This window comes from Ranitomeya imitator, chromosome 2 (assembly GCF_032444005.1).
Source record: "Ranitomeya imitator isolate aRanImi1 chromosome 2, aRanImi1.pri, whole genome shotgun sequence".
NCBI lineage: Eukaryota > Metazoa > Chordata > Amphibia > Anura > Dendrobatidae > Ranitomeya > Ranitomeya imitator.
In genome coordinates, this window is record NC_091283.1 from 760,647,621 (window position 1) to 760,661,325 (window position 13,705).

A 13,705-nucleotide genomic window follows, 5' to 3' on the forward strand; every position below is an offset into this window, starting at 1 on the left:
AATTCATTCGGCTGCTTCTGTCCTGTGTCACATCATCAATAAACACTAGTGACCCAGTGCCACTGGCAGCCATGCATGCCCAAGCCATCACACTGCCTCCACCGGGTTTTATAGATGATGTGGTATGCTTTGGATCATGAGCTGTACCACGCCTTCGCCATACTTTTCTCTTTCCATCATTCTGATAGAGGTTGATCTTGGTTTCATCTGTCCAAAGAATGTTCTTCCAGAACTGTGCTGGCTTTAGATGTTTTTTAGCAAAGTCCAGTCTAGCCTTTTTATTCTTGATGCTTATGAGTGGCTGCACCGTGCAGTGAACCCTCTGTATTTACTTTCATGCAGTCTTCTCTTTATGGTAGATTTGGATATTGATACGCCTACCTCCTGGAGAGCGTTGGTCACTTGGTTGGCTGTTGTGAAGGGGTTTCTCTTCACCATGGAGATTATTCTGCGATCATCCACCACTGTTGTCTTCCATGGGCACCCAGGTCTTTTTGCATTGATGAGTTCACCAGTGCTTTCTTTCTTTCTCAGGATGTACCAAACTGTAGATTTTGCCACTCCTAATATTGTATCAATTTCTAGGATGGGTTTATTCTGTTTTCGCAGCTTAAGGATGGCTTGTTTCACCTGCATGGAAAGCTTCTTTGACCGCATGTTTACTTCACAGCAAAACCTTCCATATGCAAGCACCACACCTCAAATCAACTCCAGGCCTTTTATCTGCTTAATTGAGAATGACGTAATGAAGGGATTGCCCACACCTGTCCGTGAAATAGCCTTGGAGTCAATTGTCCAATTACTTTTGGTCCCTTTAAAAACAAGGTGGCACATGTTAAAGGAACTCTGTCACCTGAATTTGGACAGAACAATTTTCAGCCATAGGGGCGGGGTTTTCGGTTGTTTGATTCACCCTTTCCTTACCCGCTGGCTGCAATATTGGATTAAAGTTCATTCTCTGTCCTCCGTAGTACATGCCTGCACAAGACAATCCAGCATGCAGCCAGCGGGTAAGAAAAGGGTGAATCAAACACCCAAAACCCCCGCCCTTGTGGCTGAAAATTGTTCCCTCCAAATTCAGGTGACAGAGTCCTTTTAAGGAGCTGAAACTCACAAACCCTTCATCCAATTCTAATGTATATACCCTCAACTGAAAGTCTTAACTTCAACTGCATCGGAATTTCTTTTTGTTTAAAATTCACTGTGGTAATGTCTATAACCAAAATTAGAAAAATGTTGTCTCTGTCCAAATATATATGGACTTAACTGTATATACAGGATAGTATGCAACTGGTATATATTATACTATGTGTACAGACATGAGATGTTATATACAAGATAGTGGGTGACTGTTATATCTTATACTGTGTAATTTTTTTTTACATAGGCCAAGTTCACAATAGGCTTTTTTTATGCAAATGTTCAGCTGCATTTTACAGTACCAGCAAATTGAGATTTCAGAAGTCTCATACAGAGCCTTGGGTTTTTTGTCATCAGGATTTTGTGCTTTGCATGTATTTTTGCACAATGGAGCATGTCACTTGAGGTTTTTTTTTACCCATAGAAACAAGTGGGCAGTGAAAAAAAAATGCACCAAAAACACAGGTATCAGGTTTTACTGCATTTGTGCCAAAACCTGATTCTATAGGGCTTTCTTTATTCAACACTAAACTTTATCAACATGCACACGACAAATCTAGCTAGCCAAAACCGCAAAAAAAAACAAAAAAAAAAACGCAACCACCAAGGAAAACTTTTTATCTGCAGCTTCTTTCCTGATGAAAGATCAGGTTTTGCTGCAAAAGAAAAGAAAAAAATGTCTAGTGTGAACTTATCCATACAAGGGCAAATGCCCCCTGCTTAGCGCACCCCTGTAGGTAACCCTTGTAAAGAGGACAAAAAAAATTTGAAACTTAATTACTGGGAAGAGTAATTCTAAGACTCCCCACAACAGCACCACAGGTTACAGGGATCATGCAGTATGCAGCTCCAGGGGTCAGTTTTCAAATTTTCCACTTTGAGACGCCATGCATTCCAGGCTGGAATGCATTTGGAAGGGATCTAATGCGCGAAGGGCCCTAGGAGCTTCCAGTACTTTAGACATGAGTGTCACCTGCTGTAGGGAAGGATATGAATGAGGCTGAGAAGCTGCGGGAGAACCTCAACCTGACACCACTCAGCATTGCACTAGAGCACAGGAGTGGAGAGGTCCCACTCCTGAAGGGTGCAGGAACCACCTCAGAATGAAGGCAGTGCAATGGAACTTAGCATCCCAGCTTAGCATCACATCTGTCTGAGAAAAAAAATATATAGTTAACTTACCGATAACGGTATTTCTCTGAGCCCATGACGGCACCACGGAGAGAGGGGATCCGCCCATCAAGGACAGGAACCCTACAGATAAAAAAGCAGTACCTCTCTCCCGCATCAGTTTGTTTACAGAGCATGAAGGGAATATCAGGTTAATAATTAAAATATTCAACATTACTAAAGTCTTAGTAGAGATACCGAGTGATTATTACTTAAGTACTAGCGAAATACTATACTAGTGTGCACACCCACACGTGAAGGGAAGGAATGTACGGGTGCCATCATGGGCTCAGAGAAATACCGTTATCGGTAAGTAACTATTTTTCTCTATCCCCCATGACGGCGCCACAGAGAAAATTGCAGACTGTACATTTAGAGAGGGACCACCGCTAACCCTTTTACCAAAGGTAAGGTCTGAAGAAGTTAGGTCCAACCGATAGTGCTTAAAGAATGTTGAGGGTGAAGATCAAGTAGCAGCTCTACATATCTGGTCAATTGAAGCATCGGCTCTTTCCATCCAGGAAGCCGCCACTGCTCTCATTGAGTGAGCTTTAACTTCTCCGCTTGAGATGTATGACAGGTTGATGGCATCTTTGTTCCATCTTGCTAATGTACCTTTGGAGGCTTTTTTACCTTTCCGAGGGCCCTGAAAACACAAAAAGATCTATCCTCCCTACACTCCCTAGTGGCTTCTAGGTAATGAATCAGACACCTTCTAACATCTAATGTGTGTAAGGTTTTTTCCAACTCATTTTTGAGGTTTGGGCAGAAGGAGGGAAGGGAAATCTCCCGTGATCTGTGGAAACGGGAGGTTAGTTTTGGTAGATAGGCTGGGTCTGTTTTTAGGACCACCGTCTTCTAAGATTTGTGTAAAGGGTGGGTTAACTGATAAGGCTTGCATGTCACTAACCCTGAGGGCTGAAGTAAGGGCTACTAAAAGGGAGGTTTTGAGGGACACAATCTTTAAGGTAACCTCCTCCAAGGGTTCAAAGGTGTGTTTAGTTAAAGCTGTGAGAACTAAAATGTAAATCCCATTGTGGGGCATTCCATAAGGTAAGGGTCTAGATCTTTCTGCTGCCTTAATAAACCTAGAAACCCAGTGATTCCTTGCTAGGTTGTAGTTAAACAATGCTCCTAGTGCTGCGACATGGACTTTAAGGGCTTGTTTTCACTTGCGAGGAACACGTCCGTGTCTTGCATGTGGAAACGAAGCTCTGGCGCCGGCACTGTGGAGCGGAGCGTGCGGCCGCATAGCAACACATGTAGCAGCACGCTCTGCTCCGGAGTGCCGGCACCAGAGCTTCGTTTCCACATGCGAGACACGGACGTGTTCCTCGCAAGTGAAAACAAGCCCTAAGGGTATTTGTAGCTAGACTTTTTTCTAACCCATTTTGTAGGAATTCCAATATAGCTTTAAGCGGGACTCCCTCAGACACTTTAGGGCCTGAGGAAGAAAGGAATTTCTTCCAGATTACCATATTGCTTGGTAGTTAGTTTCCTACTTTTCAGGAGGGTCGATACTAGACCTTGTGAAAACCCCTTATCCCTTAGTACCCCCCTTTCAAATTCCAAGCTGTCATGTGTAGCCTTGCCACCTGCGGATGTGCTACTGGTCCCTGGGATAGAAGATTGGGCAGGTATGGGAGTACCCAAGGGTCGGAGATAGACATCCTCCAGACCCAAGAAAACCAAATTCTTTTCGGCCAAAAAGGGGCTATTAACACTACCCGAGCTCTGTCTTCCCTTATCTTCCGCAGAACTGCTGGTATTAATGCGATTGGGGGAAACGCATAGGCTAGCCTGTAATTCCATGGAATTAGAAATGCGTCTAATGTAACAGGGTTCCCTGCTGGAGTTATGGACAGAAAGTGGCCACCTTCCGGTTGATTGTTCACGAATAGGTCTATATCGGGTGTCCCCCATTTCTCCACGATCTGGTTGAATATGGATTGGTTCAACTCCCATTCCCCTTGTCTCAGACGAGACCAACTTAGGAAGTCTGCCCCTAAATTGTCCACCCCTTTTATGTGAAGGGCCGACAAGGATGCTAGGTTGTCCTCGGCTATCTGGCTGATTGATTTTGTTACTTCCATCAATGGTTGTGAGCGGGTACCCCCTTGGTGGCTCAAGTATGCCACTACCACTCTGTTGTCTGAAAATATTCTTACATGATGAGAGTGAAGGGAGCTCAGGAATTCTGTAAGTGCAAATTTCGCCGCTAGTAGTTCTTTCATATTGGAAGATACTGGCTTCAAGTCGTCTGACGAAGTCCCCTGAGCCACAAAATCATTTAGGTGAGCCCCCCAGCCCTGAGGACTTGCATCTGTGGTTACCACCTTTGATATTGGGACTACCCCGGAACCTGAACTGACTTTCTAAATTTCCCCCCAGAGAAATTCCCTCTGCCAAGATCTGCCACTGAAGTTCCCTCGTATGTAGCTGAGCCCTCTGAACTGCAGGAATGCAGACTGTCATGGACCCTAGGAGGGACATTGCGTCTCGTAGAGATATGGAGGGGAGCTCCCTTGCCCGGGATACTAATCCCAATATCTTTTGAATTTTCCCTAGGGGTAGGCGGCACTCTTGGTGAATGGAATATAGCATGATGCCTAGGTATTCCTGAACTTGACTTGGTATTAACTTGTATTTTTCTAGATTCAGAAGCCAGCACAAGTCTTTTAAGGAACTCATGACCTTTCTTCAACTGGTTTTTGCAATGTTGGGGAGAATTGCCAATCACCAGATCGTCTAGATATGGGACGATTAGGGTGTTTTGCTCTCTCAGATGTGCCATGACTTCTGCTATCAGTTTGGTGAACACCCGGGGGCTATTGCAAGTCCAAAGGCAAGAGCAGCAAATTGGAAATGTTTTATGACCCCCCTTATTTTGATCGCTAGCCTAAGGAATTTCTGGAAGTCTCTGTGAATGGGGACGTGGTAATATGCGCCCTTTAAATCTAGTACTGCCATAAAACAGAGCGGAAACATTTTTATCAATGTTTTTATGGTTTCCATTTTGAATGGCTGCACTATCGGGTATTTGTTTAAGCCTTTTAAATTTATGATGGTCCTGAAAGACCCATCTGTTTTTTTCCTGAGAAAAACTGGCGAGTAAAAACCTTTCCCCCTTTCTTGGGAGGGGACTTTTAGAAAAACTCCTTTGTTTAGCAGTGCCGTGACCTTCTGTTCCAGAGCTATTCGCTCCTGTGCTGAGGATCTTTGAGATGTTAACAGGAAGGATGGCTGAAAGTGTGAAATTTGAACTTTAGTCCCAACTTTATTAAATCCAGTCGCTGCTGGTAATCTTTTCTTAGGCTGAGAGAAAGAGACAATCTTCCTCCCACCTGGGGCAAGAGTTCATTGGGGGGATGTTTTAGTATCGGTGGAGCTTTGGTTAAACATAAACCCCTGGTTTTGGTTCTTTTTATCCTCCCATCAGTCTTGCGTTCTGGGTGGTTTTCTATGGGTGAATCTCTTACTCCGAAAGGGCCGCTTGTAGGATGGGTATGAGAGAATGGGGAAGGATTTTTTCTTATCTCCTGCTTTTTCCAGGATATTGCCCAGAGTGGAGCCGAATAAGAATTCTCCTTCACAGGGGATGTTACAAAGTTTTGATTTTGTTTGGAGGTCTCCTTGCCAGCATTTAAGCCAGAGAGCTCTTCTGGCTGCATTGGAAAAGACTGCTGATCTGGCAGCCAGTCTGATAGAGTCTGCTGATGCATCTGCCAGAAATGCAGCTGCCCCTCATTACTGGCAAGGTGTTTAACATGCTGTCTCGGGATGTTTTTCCCTCAAGCTGAGATTCTAACTGGTCCAGCCACACCATCAGAGAACCGGAAGTACAGGTGGCGGCCACTGCTGGTTTTAGCCCCCCTCCCCAAGAGCACTTTTCAGAAAAGCATCCGCTTTTTTGTCAATGGGGTCCTTTAAGACCCCCCATATCCTCAAACGGTAGAGCGAGCTTTTTTGACGCCTTAGCAATGGCTACGTCCAATTTGGGAGCTTTTTTCCCAAAAGAATGCTGGGTCCTCAAAACTATATTTCCTTTTGGGCGTAAGTAAGGCTTTCCTTATGGGCTTTTTCCATTCTTTGTTAATTAAAGCCTGTATTTTACCATTGAGCAGGAACACTCTCCTCTTTTGCTGGTGTTTCTGACAGCTTTAACTAGGCTGTTTCCTCTAATGGGAAGCAACTACTTCCCCCTCCCCCCTTGATGAAGATGAATTAGAAGAGTCTGAATTACTTCCTTCACCATCTGTCATTAGAATCAGACACAGGAGATCTGTGTCTGATCTTTCGTTTTTTACCCTCCTGGAGGGATTTAACGGTATCTTCTACTTGGGTTTTAATTAACGATTTGAGTTCTGTTGCAAACTCGGGAAGCCCTTTACAGAGTGTTTGCTCTATACATGAATTAGTCTTTTCTCCCATGTGGCAGGCAGATCTTTACAAAGCGCACAGACTCTGTGATTGGATTTCCCTGAGCTTTTCCTCACCTACAGAAGAGATAAGTAAAGAAAAAAAAGAGTGGGCTCTATTAAGCCAGAGCTTTCACGAAGACCACTCACCACCTGGTGGACCCATCAGTACAGGCCGTGGATGATCCGTATCTACTATAGGATTTTCCTTCACGCCGGACGCTGCACTGGAGTCCTTACTGTGCTGAGATCCTGACTGTCTTTTCTCAGCCATTCCATGTTGTTGGCGATGAGGGGCTCTTTTTCCCTGCGGCCGATGCTTTTGCTGCTGCTGTGCCGGCGACCTGTTTTGTGCCTCTGGGTCACTTACTGTCACTAGGGAACACTGACTGAGCTCCATTAGAAGCATTCAGCCAGTATGTCATCCCCTATAAATAATACGACTGGGTTACCCAGTCTCCCACCAGGGCGCAATTGTCCCCGCACATGTGCATTACCTCATTCCCAGAGGTGCTTTGCGCAAAAAGGGCTGCGTTGCCCCACGCACTCTTAAGTACCGGCTTCAGTAGTGCAGCTGCTTAGTTAGGGCATCCATTAGCTGCGCTGTATACTCACACCTGGAAGGACCCCTCGTGGTGTTTACGGAGCTCCAGCCGGCTATGAAAGATTTCTTTAGGAGCAGCAGCGCTCTCTTGCCACTGCTCCCCGCACACCCTAGAGACCTACCGATCCCAACGGTGGCACGTCGGTAGACCACGCCAGCTGAGGCAGGGAACCCTCGCTGCCTGAATCGGTCTGACTGGCTCCGGAATTCCAACGACGATCTTGAGGTGAGACTTGCTGCAGGTTCCCTATCAAGGACAGGAAACCAAACTGATACGGGAGAGAGTACCACCTTTTTATCTGTAGGTTTCCTGTCCTTGATGGATGGATCCGCTCTCTCTGTGGTGCAGTCATAGGGGACAGAAAAAAGTTATGGCCATTTGGGAAAAGAGGAAAAATGTAAACTTAAAAACGAAAATTGGCTGCGACTTTAAAGTGTTAAAGGGAACCTGTCACCCCCAAAATCGAAGGTATGCTAAGCCCACCAGCATCAGGGGTTTATCTACAGCATTCTGGAATGCTGTAGAGAAGCCCCCGATGTATCCTAAAAGATGAGAAAAAGAGGTTAAATTATACTCACCCAGGGGCAGTCCTGGTACAATGGGCGTCGCGGTCCGGGGCCTCCCATCTTCTTACGATGACGTGCTCTTCTTGTCTTCACGCTGCGGCTCTGGCGCAGGAAAACTTTGTCTGCCCTGTTGAGGGCAGAGCAAAATACTCCAGTGCACAGGCATCTGAAAAGGTCAGAGAGGCCCGGCGCCTGCGCACTGCAGTACTTTGCTCTGCCCTTAAAAGGGCAAAGTACGCCTGCGCTGGAGCCGCAGAGTGAAGACAAGAGGACGTCATCTGATGAAGATAGGAGGCACCGGACCGGACCGCAGCGGGATTGTCCCAGGGCGAGTGTAATATAACCTCTTTCTCATCTTTTAGGATACATCGGGGGCTCATCTACAGCATTACAGAATGCTGTAGATAAGCACCTGATGCTGGTGGGCTCAGGTCATCTTTGATTTTGGGGGTGACCGGTTCCCTTTAAGGGATTCACTTTTGGAAATATATACAGCAACTGACAAATTAAGAGACCACTGCAAAATGTTCAGTTTGTCTAATTTTTCTCTTTATAGGTATATTTTAGAGTAAAACGTACCATAAATTGTTATTTTATTCTATAAACTTCTGACATGTCTCCCAATTTGCAAGTAATAAATTTTGTATTTTTTTTCTGACAAAGAAAAATAGTCAAAATTTAAAAAACCCAAAAGTGCTTTCAGACATCAAATAATGCAAAGAAAACAAGTTTATAATAATTTAGAAACAATACTAATATTTTAACCCAGGAAGAGTTCAGAAATCAATATTTTGTGGAATAACCATGATTTTTAATCACAGCTTTCATGTGTCTTGGCATGCTTTCCACACTGCTTCTGGCACAAACATTTAAGCAGTTCTTGTTTGTTTCATGGCTTGTGACTATCCATCATCCTCTTGATTACATTCCAGAAGTTTTCAACGGGGTTCAGGTCTGGCGACTGGGCTGCCCATGACAGGGTTTTGATGTGGTGGTCTCTTAATTTTTGGCAGAGCTGTATTTCCAAATACTCAATAAAGGCACTGGTACTTTCTGAAGCAAAAATATTCTTTATTCAATTTGAAAGAAAACCAGGTAATTCACCAATATGAAGATATAAACCACAGGAGAATAATAACTGGCAAAGAAATAGAAAACAAAATAAAAGCAAAAACATATTTTATTTAATTAAAAAAAATGATAAGATTACACAACACCACAAGATTTTAGGGTGTTATTCTCAGATATCTATAACCTTGTTTCCTAACATTTTACCAAGTAACTCAAGAAGCATACAAAATATTTCACCAAATAAGGTCATGCATCAAATCTGCATTTTGTTCTGAATATGAAATATTGGGGAGATGCTTACAGATCAGGAGATATATTAAAATGTTTTACTTTCCAAAATAAATTAAAAGAAAGAAAAACCAAAACACATTAGGGACAGAGTCCAACTTCTTAAAAAACAAAATGAAAGATTTCATGGCTCTGTAGGGGAAGGTGGTCTAGACTGTTTGGGAGGTGAGGTTGCTGATGGAGCTTCTTCCTGAATCTCCTCCATGGGAACATTTTCAACAGGAGGGGCAGCAGTTTCAACAGCAGGGGGAGAATGTTCAACAGGAGAACAAGGAGTTTCAACAGCAGGGGGAGAACGTTCAATAGGAGAACAAGCAGTTTCAACAGCAGGGGGAGAACGTTCAACAGGAGAACAAGCAGTTTCAACAGCAGGGGGAGAACGTTCAACAGGAGAACAAGCAGTTTCAAAAGCAGGGGGAGAATTTTCAACAGGAAGGGTATCAGTTTCAACAGCAGGGGGAGAATTTTCAACAAGAAGGGTATCAGTTTCAACAGCAGGTTGAGATGGTGGAGCCAGATTTCTAGGGTTAGCATCATGGCAAACAATTTCACCTTCCTCAATTTCCTGATCGGACTCTGTAGTAAATGCTACAGTGTCCTCTTTTTTGCTTTTGCTCAAAGAGTCTGCACTTCTGCTCCGGTCTCCACGGCTACGTTTAGAATTTTCCTCCTGGCTTTGACTACGGCTCTTTCTACCATTTCTTCTACTTTCTTTGCTGCGACTCCTATCCCTGCTATAATCTCTTTTTCTTTTCCTTTCTTCTCTGCTACGACTTCTGCTTCTTTTTTTGCTGCCACTTCTCATTCTTTCATTACTCCGACTCTTGCTTCTGCTCCGACTTCTGTCCCTTTTCTTTCTATCTCTGGACCTACTTCTATCTCTCCTTCCCTTACTTCGGCTTCTGTGCCTATCCCTTCTCCGCTTACTATCCCTCCTTTCCCTGCTATGGCTCCTCTCTCTCTCCTTGCTCAGACTTCTCCCCTTTTCTGCAGGCTCCTTTACTAGACTTCTTTCCCGACTCCCATCCTTCTCTTTCCCCTTACTAGGGCTTCTTTCATTACTTTTGCTGTGCTTGCTACGGCTCCTGCTTCGGCTCTTCTTTTCTTCTGCACTTCGGCTTCTGCCATCTCTATTTTTCCGTGACTTGCTAAGACTCCTGCTTCTTCCTTTACTATAGCTGCGGCTTCTCCTTCCTCTCCTATTCTTGCTTACACTTCTGCTACGACTTTTGCTTCTGTCTTTACTGCGACTTCTGCTGTCTCTCCTTCCCCTGCTAACACTTCTGCTATCTCTCCTGTCTCTGCTGCGGCTCCTTCGATCCAGTTGTCTGCTTCGAGATCTGTATGTTTTGGAAGATTAAAAAAAAAAAATAAAGCATGATAAACCTTTTCTCGTTTTATAAATCAAGAAGATGTCAATTGTATCTCCTGTACCTTGATCTTGAACGGCTGCTCCTCCATGATCGTGACCTGAAATTTTAAATTCCAATTAGTATTACAGATCTCATGATGGACAGCTATCTTATATTGAACAAAGTGCTTCACCACTACATTTATTTCAAATTTATACCTAGATTAAATTCTATGCAGAAAATACATTTTTCATTTTGGGCTTGACAATTTTTGCAGATGCGAGAAATCTGAAGAACTTATGGGCCCAATAAACCAGTGCCAACATATGCCTGCTTAAAATAGAACCTGTCACTTTGAGAAACACCGAGTGCAGATATATTGATAATGTGCAGATAAATTGCATTTTTGCCCTGTGTAGGTGGCTCATTGGAGCAGCGGTTAAAAAGAGATAAAATGAAGCTTTGTCCTCCCTGCAGCTGCTGCTTCCAGTCATAAAGGTGGTGGAAGGAGCAGTTAGTCACTAAACAGGGTACTAGAATTGCTATCCAGCACTTAACAGCCCGCTATACAGTGTGGGTGCATAACAGGCTGATAATGTGCTGGGAAGTGATTACACTGCACTGAGTAGTGACTAAATTCCCTGCAGGCCCAATGACTAGAAGAGAGTGGCTGAATGTGTGTTGTGGGGGTTTAAGGCTGGGTTCCCATTGCGTTATGGGATCGCGTTTAACGGACAGCGTTGCACGGCGAAATTAACGCCATGCAACGCGTCCGTTAGCGCGCCCATTCAAGGCAATGGGAACGCGCATCGCTAGCGCGTGCCATTTTCGGCACGCGCTAGCGATGTGCCGGTGTTTTGTAGCGCGCCGCTGACGCTGCAAGCAGCGTCCGCGGCGCGCCCGAGGTCCGTTCCCCGCTCTCGCAGATCAGGGATCTGCGAGAGCGGGGACGTTAAACGCGACCCCGAAAATCACATTGCGTTAGCGCAACCCGCTAGCGCTTAGCGCTAAACGGATTGCTCTAACGCAATCTGAACCTAGCCTTAGCTTAATTTTCTACCTTTTAATTGCTTCTCCTGTAAGCCAGCTATAAAGTTCAGGTGCATGGGGCATGCTTGGCGTGGATAAACATTTAAGTGCACCATTTCCAACTACGGTACTTGTTTTCCATCTATCCGTTATTCTCTGGCTCTAATAAGCCAGAGCTGTCAAAGGAGGGGAGAGCATTTAGAGAGAAAACAATCAGATAGGAAAGTGCAGTTAAATGTTTGGCTGCAACAAGGGTGCACCACAGGCATGTACTTGGCTGAACAGTCATTTTGTGCTGACAAAGTATGCAGTATGATCCTATTCGGGTCAAGAAATATTTGGACAGTGACCGAATCCTCTTGATTTGGGCTCTGCATGCCACTATTATTGATTTAAAATGAAAACGGAGATGCAATCAAAGTGTAAACTTTCAGGTTTAATTAAAGGGGGGAGGAGGTCGCACAAAAATATCTTATGAAACGTTTAGGAAACGCAACCATTTTTTTTCTACAAAGCCTCCTAGGTAGAAGGGCCTCAAAAGTAACTAGACAAATTAACTATTGTAAAGAAAATGTTCATTTTTTTTTTTTAAATATTCTGTATAGGGGTCATTCCATTTCAAGTGATCCAAATCCAATTTTATTTTTACCTGACATCTTAAGATATTTATTTTCTTTAGGGTGTTTCCAAGTGCTATTTTAATGAATTAAAATCATACGTTTTGAATTTTTATCTTCATTAGTTAATTTTTTTTTTATAGATTTCTAAGTTTTGAAAAAGCCTGAATGTTGTGCTTGTATGACTTTATCTTAATTCTAGCATGAGATATGGTAAAAAGTGTAAAGAAAATGCACTATTTTGTTTAGAATTGTACAAAGATTAATTTGATGTGTCAAGACTGTTGATATTTTGTTTTAGAGAAGTCAAATTCTAAATTTTGATTTGAGAGGTCGGTAAATAATATACATTTTTTAAGAAATGATGTGTGCTACTTATATTCTTGGTTACATTTGTACAGGAATTCAAGTTGGGATCATATTTTGAAGCGAGATTTTCTAAATACATTCTAATCATATTTTTAATACTAAATTAAAAGAAACAATATTTTTAAGCACCTTTTAACATTTTTTGTTATTATGACACTAAACATGTCCTTTTTCATTTTTTTTTAAATAGTACAGTAGTTAAATCATCAAGCTATAAAATATGGACTAGTCTTAACTAATAGCAAGTATTTAAACTGATGTTTTATCAATGTCTTTTTTAGTGGGTGAAATGTAATTTGTCCATAATCCCTTACCAACAACAATGACCATTACCTGGTGTAAGTATGTACGGCCCCCGTTATGGTGTTTGCTCCACCTGTGTCAATATCTGATTTTTGGTTTCCTTTTAATATGTCTGGTGTTCTTGGATACACAAAGAATGGTGATGGACAAGAAGATACAGAAAAGTCACTTCTGCTTCTTCATTGTCCTAATCTTTGGCGAGTACATTAGCCAGTGGTGCCGATCATATTCACAGGTCACAACCAGCATGTCATCCATAGCCTATCTCGTGCCACCTAAATCACTTCACGGGCGTTGCTGAATAAAAAAAATAAATAAAAAAAAATCCTTATTTTTGTTTCTGTTTCACTATATTGAATGAAAGTGGTATTGCCAAATCCCTCGGATAGGTTCGGCTTCCTGTAACCAGTGTTTTAACAAACGCTCCTCTTCGTGGTCCTGGTTGGAATATCTCTCACTCCAGTTGAAAAGTTGCATGGGTGTTAACTAGTGATGAGCGAATATACTTGTTACTCGAGATTTCTCGAGCACGCTAGGGTGTCCTCTGAGTATTTTTTACTGCTCGGAGATTTAGTTTTTCTTGCCGCAGCTGAATGATTTACATCACTTAGCCAGCATGATTACATGTGGGGATTCCCTAGAAACCAGGCAACCCCCACATGTAGTTATGCTGGCTAACAGATGTAAATCATTCAGCTGCGGCAAGAAAAACAATCTCCGAGCAGTAAAAAATACTCGGAGGACACCCGAGCATGCACGGGAAATCTCGAGTAACGA

The 13,705-nt window shown here is 43.2% G+C and overlaps 1 protein-coding gene across 2 annotated transcripts in view; it reads right to left on the reverse strand.

Moving 5' to 3' along the window:
- Window positions 1–9,061: 9,061 nt before the first annotated feature.
- Window positions 9,062–13,705, reverse strand: part of LOC138665673 (serine/arginine-rich splicing factor 6-like) — a 39,395-nt gene continuing 34,751 nt past the window's right edge. For both annotated transcript variants that reach the window (XM_069753369.1, XM_069753371.1), the window contains 2 exons: window positions 10,693–10,728; window positions 9,062–10,598 (listed from right to left, as the gene is read on the reverse strand). In XM_069753369.1, coding sequence (XP_069609470.1) covers window positions 9,383–10,598; window positions 10,693–10,728 — 1,252 coding nt within the window. In that variant the 3' untranslated portion in view covers window positions 9,062–9,382. The remainder of the gene's footprint in view (window positions 10,599–10,692; window positions 10,729–13,705) is intronic.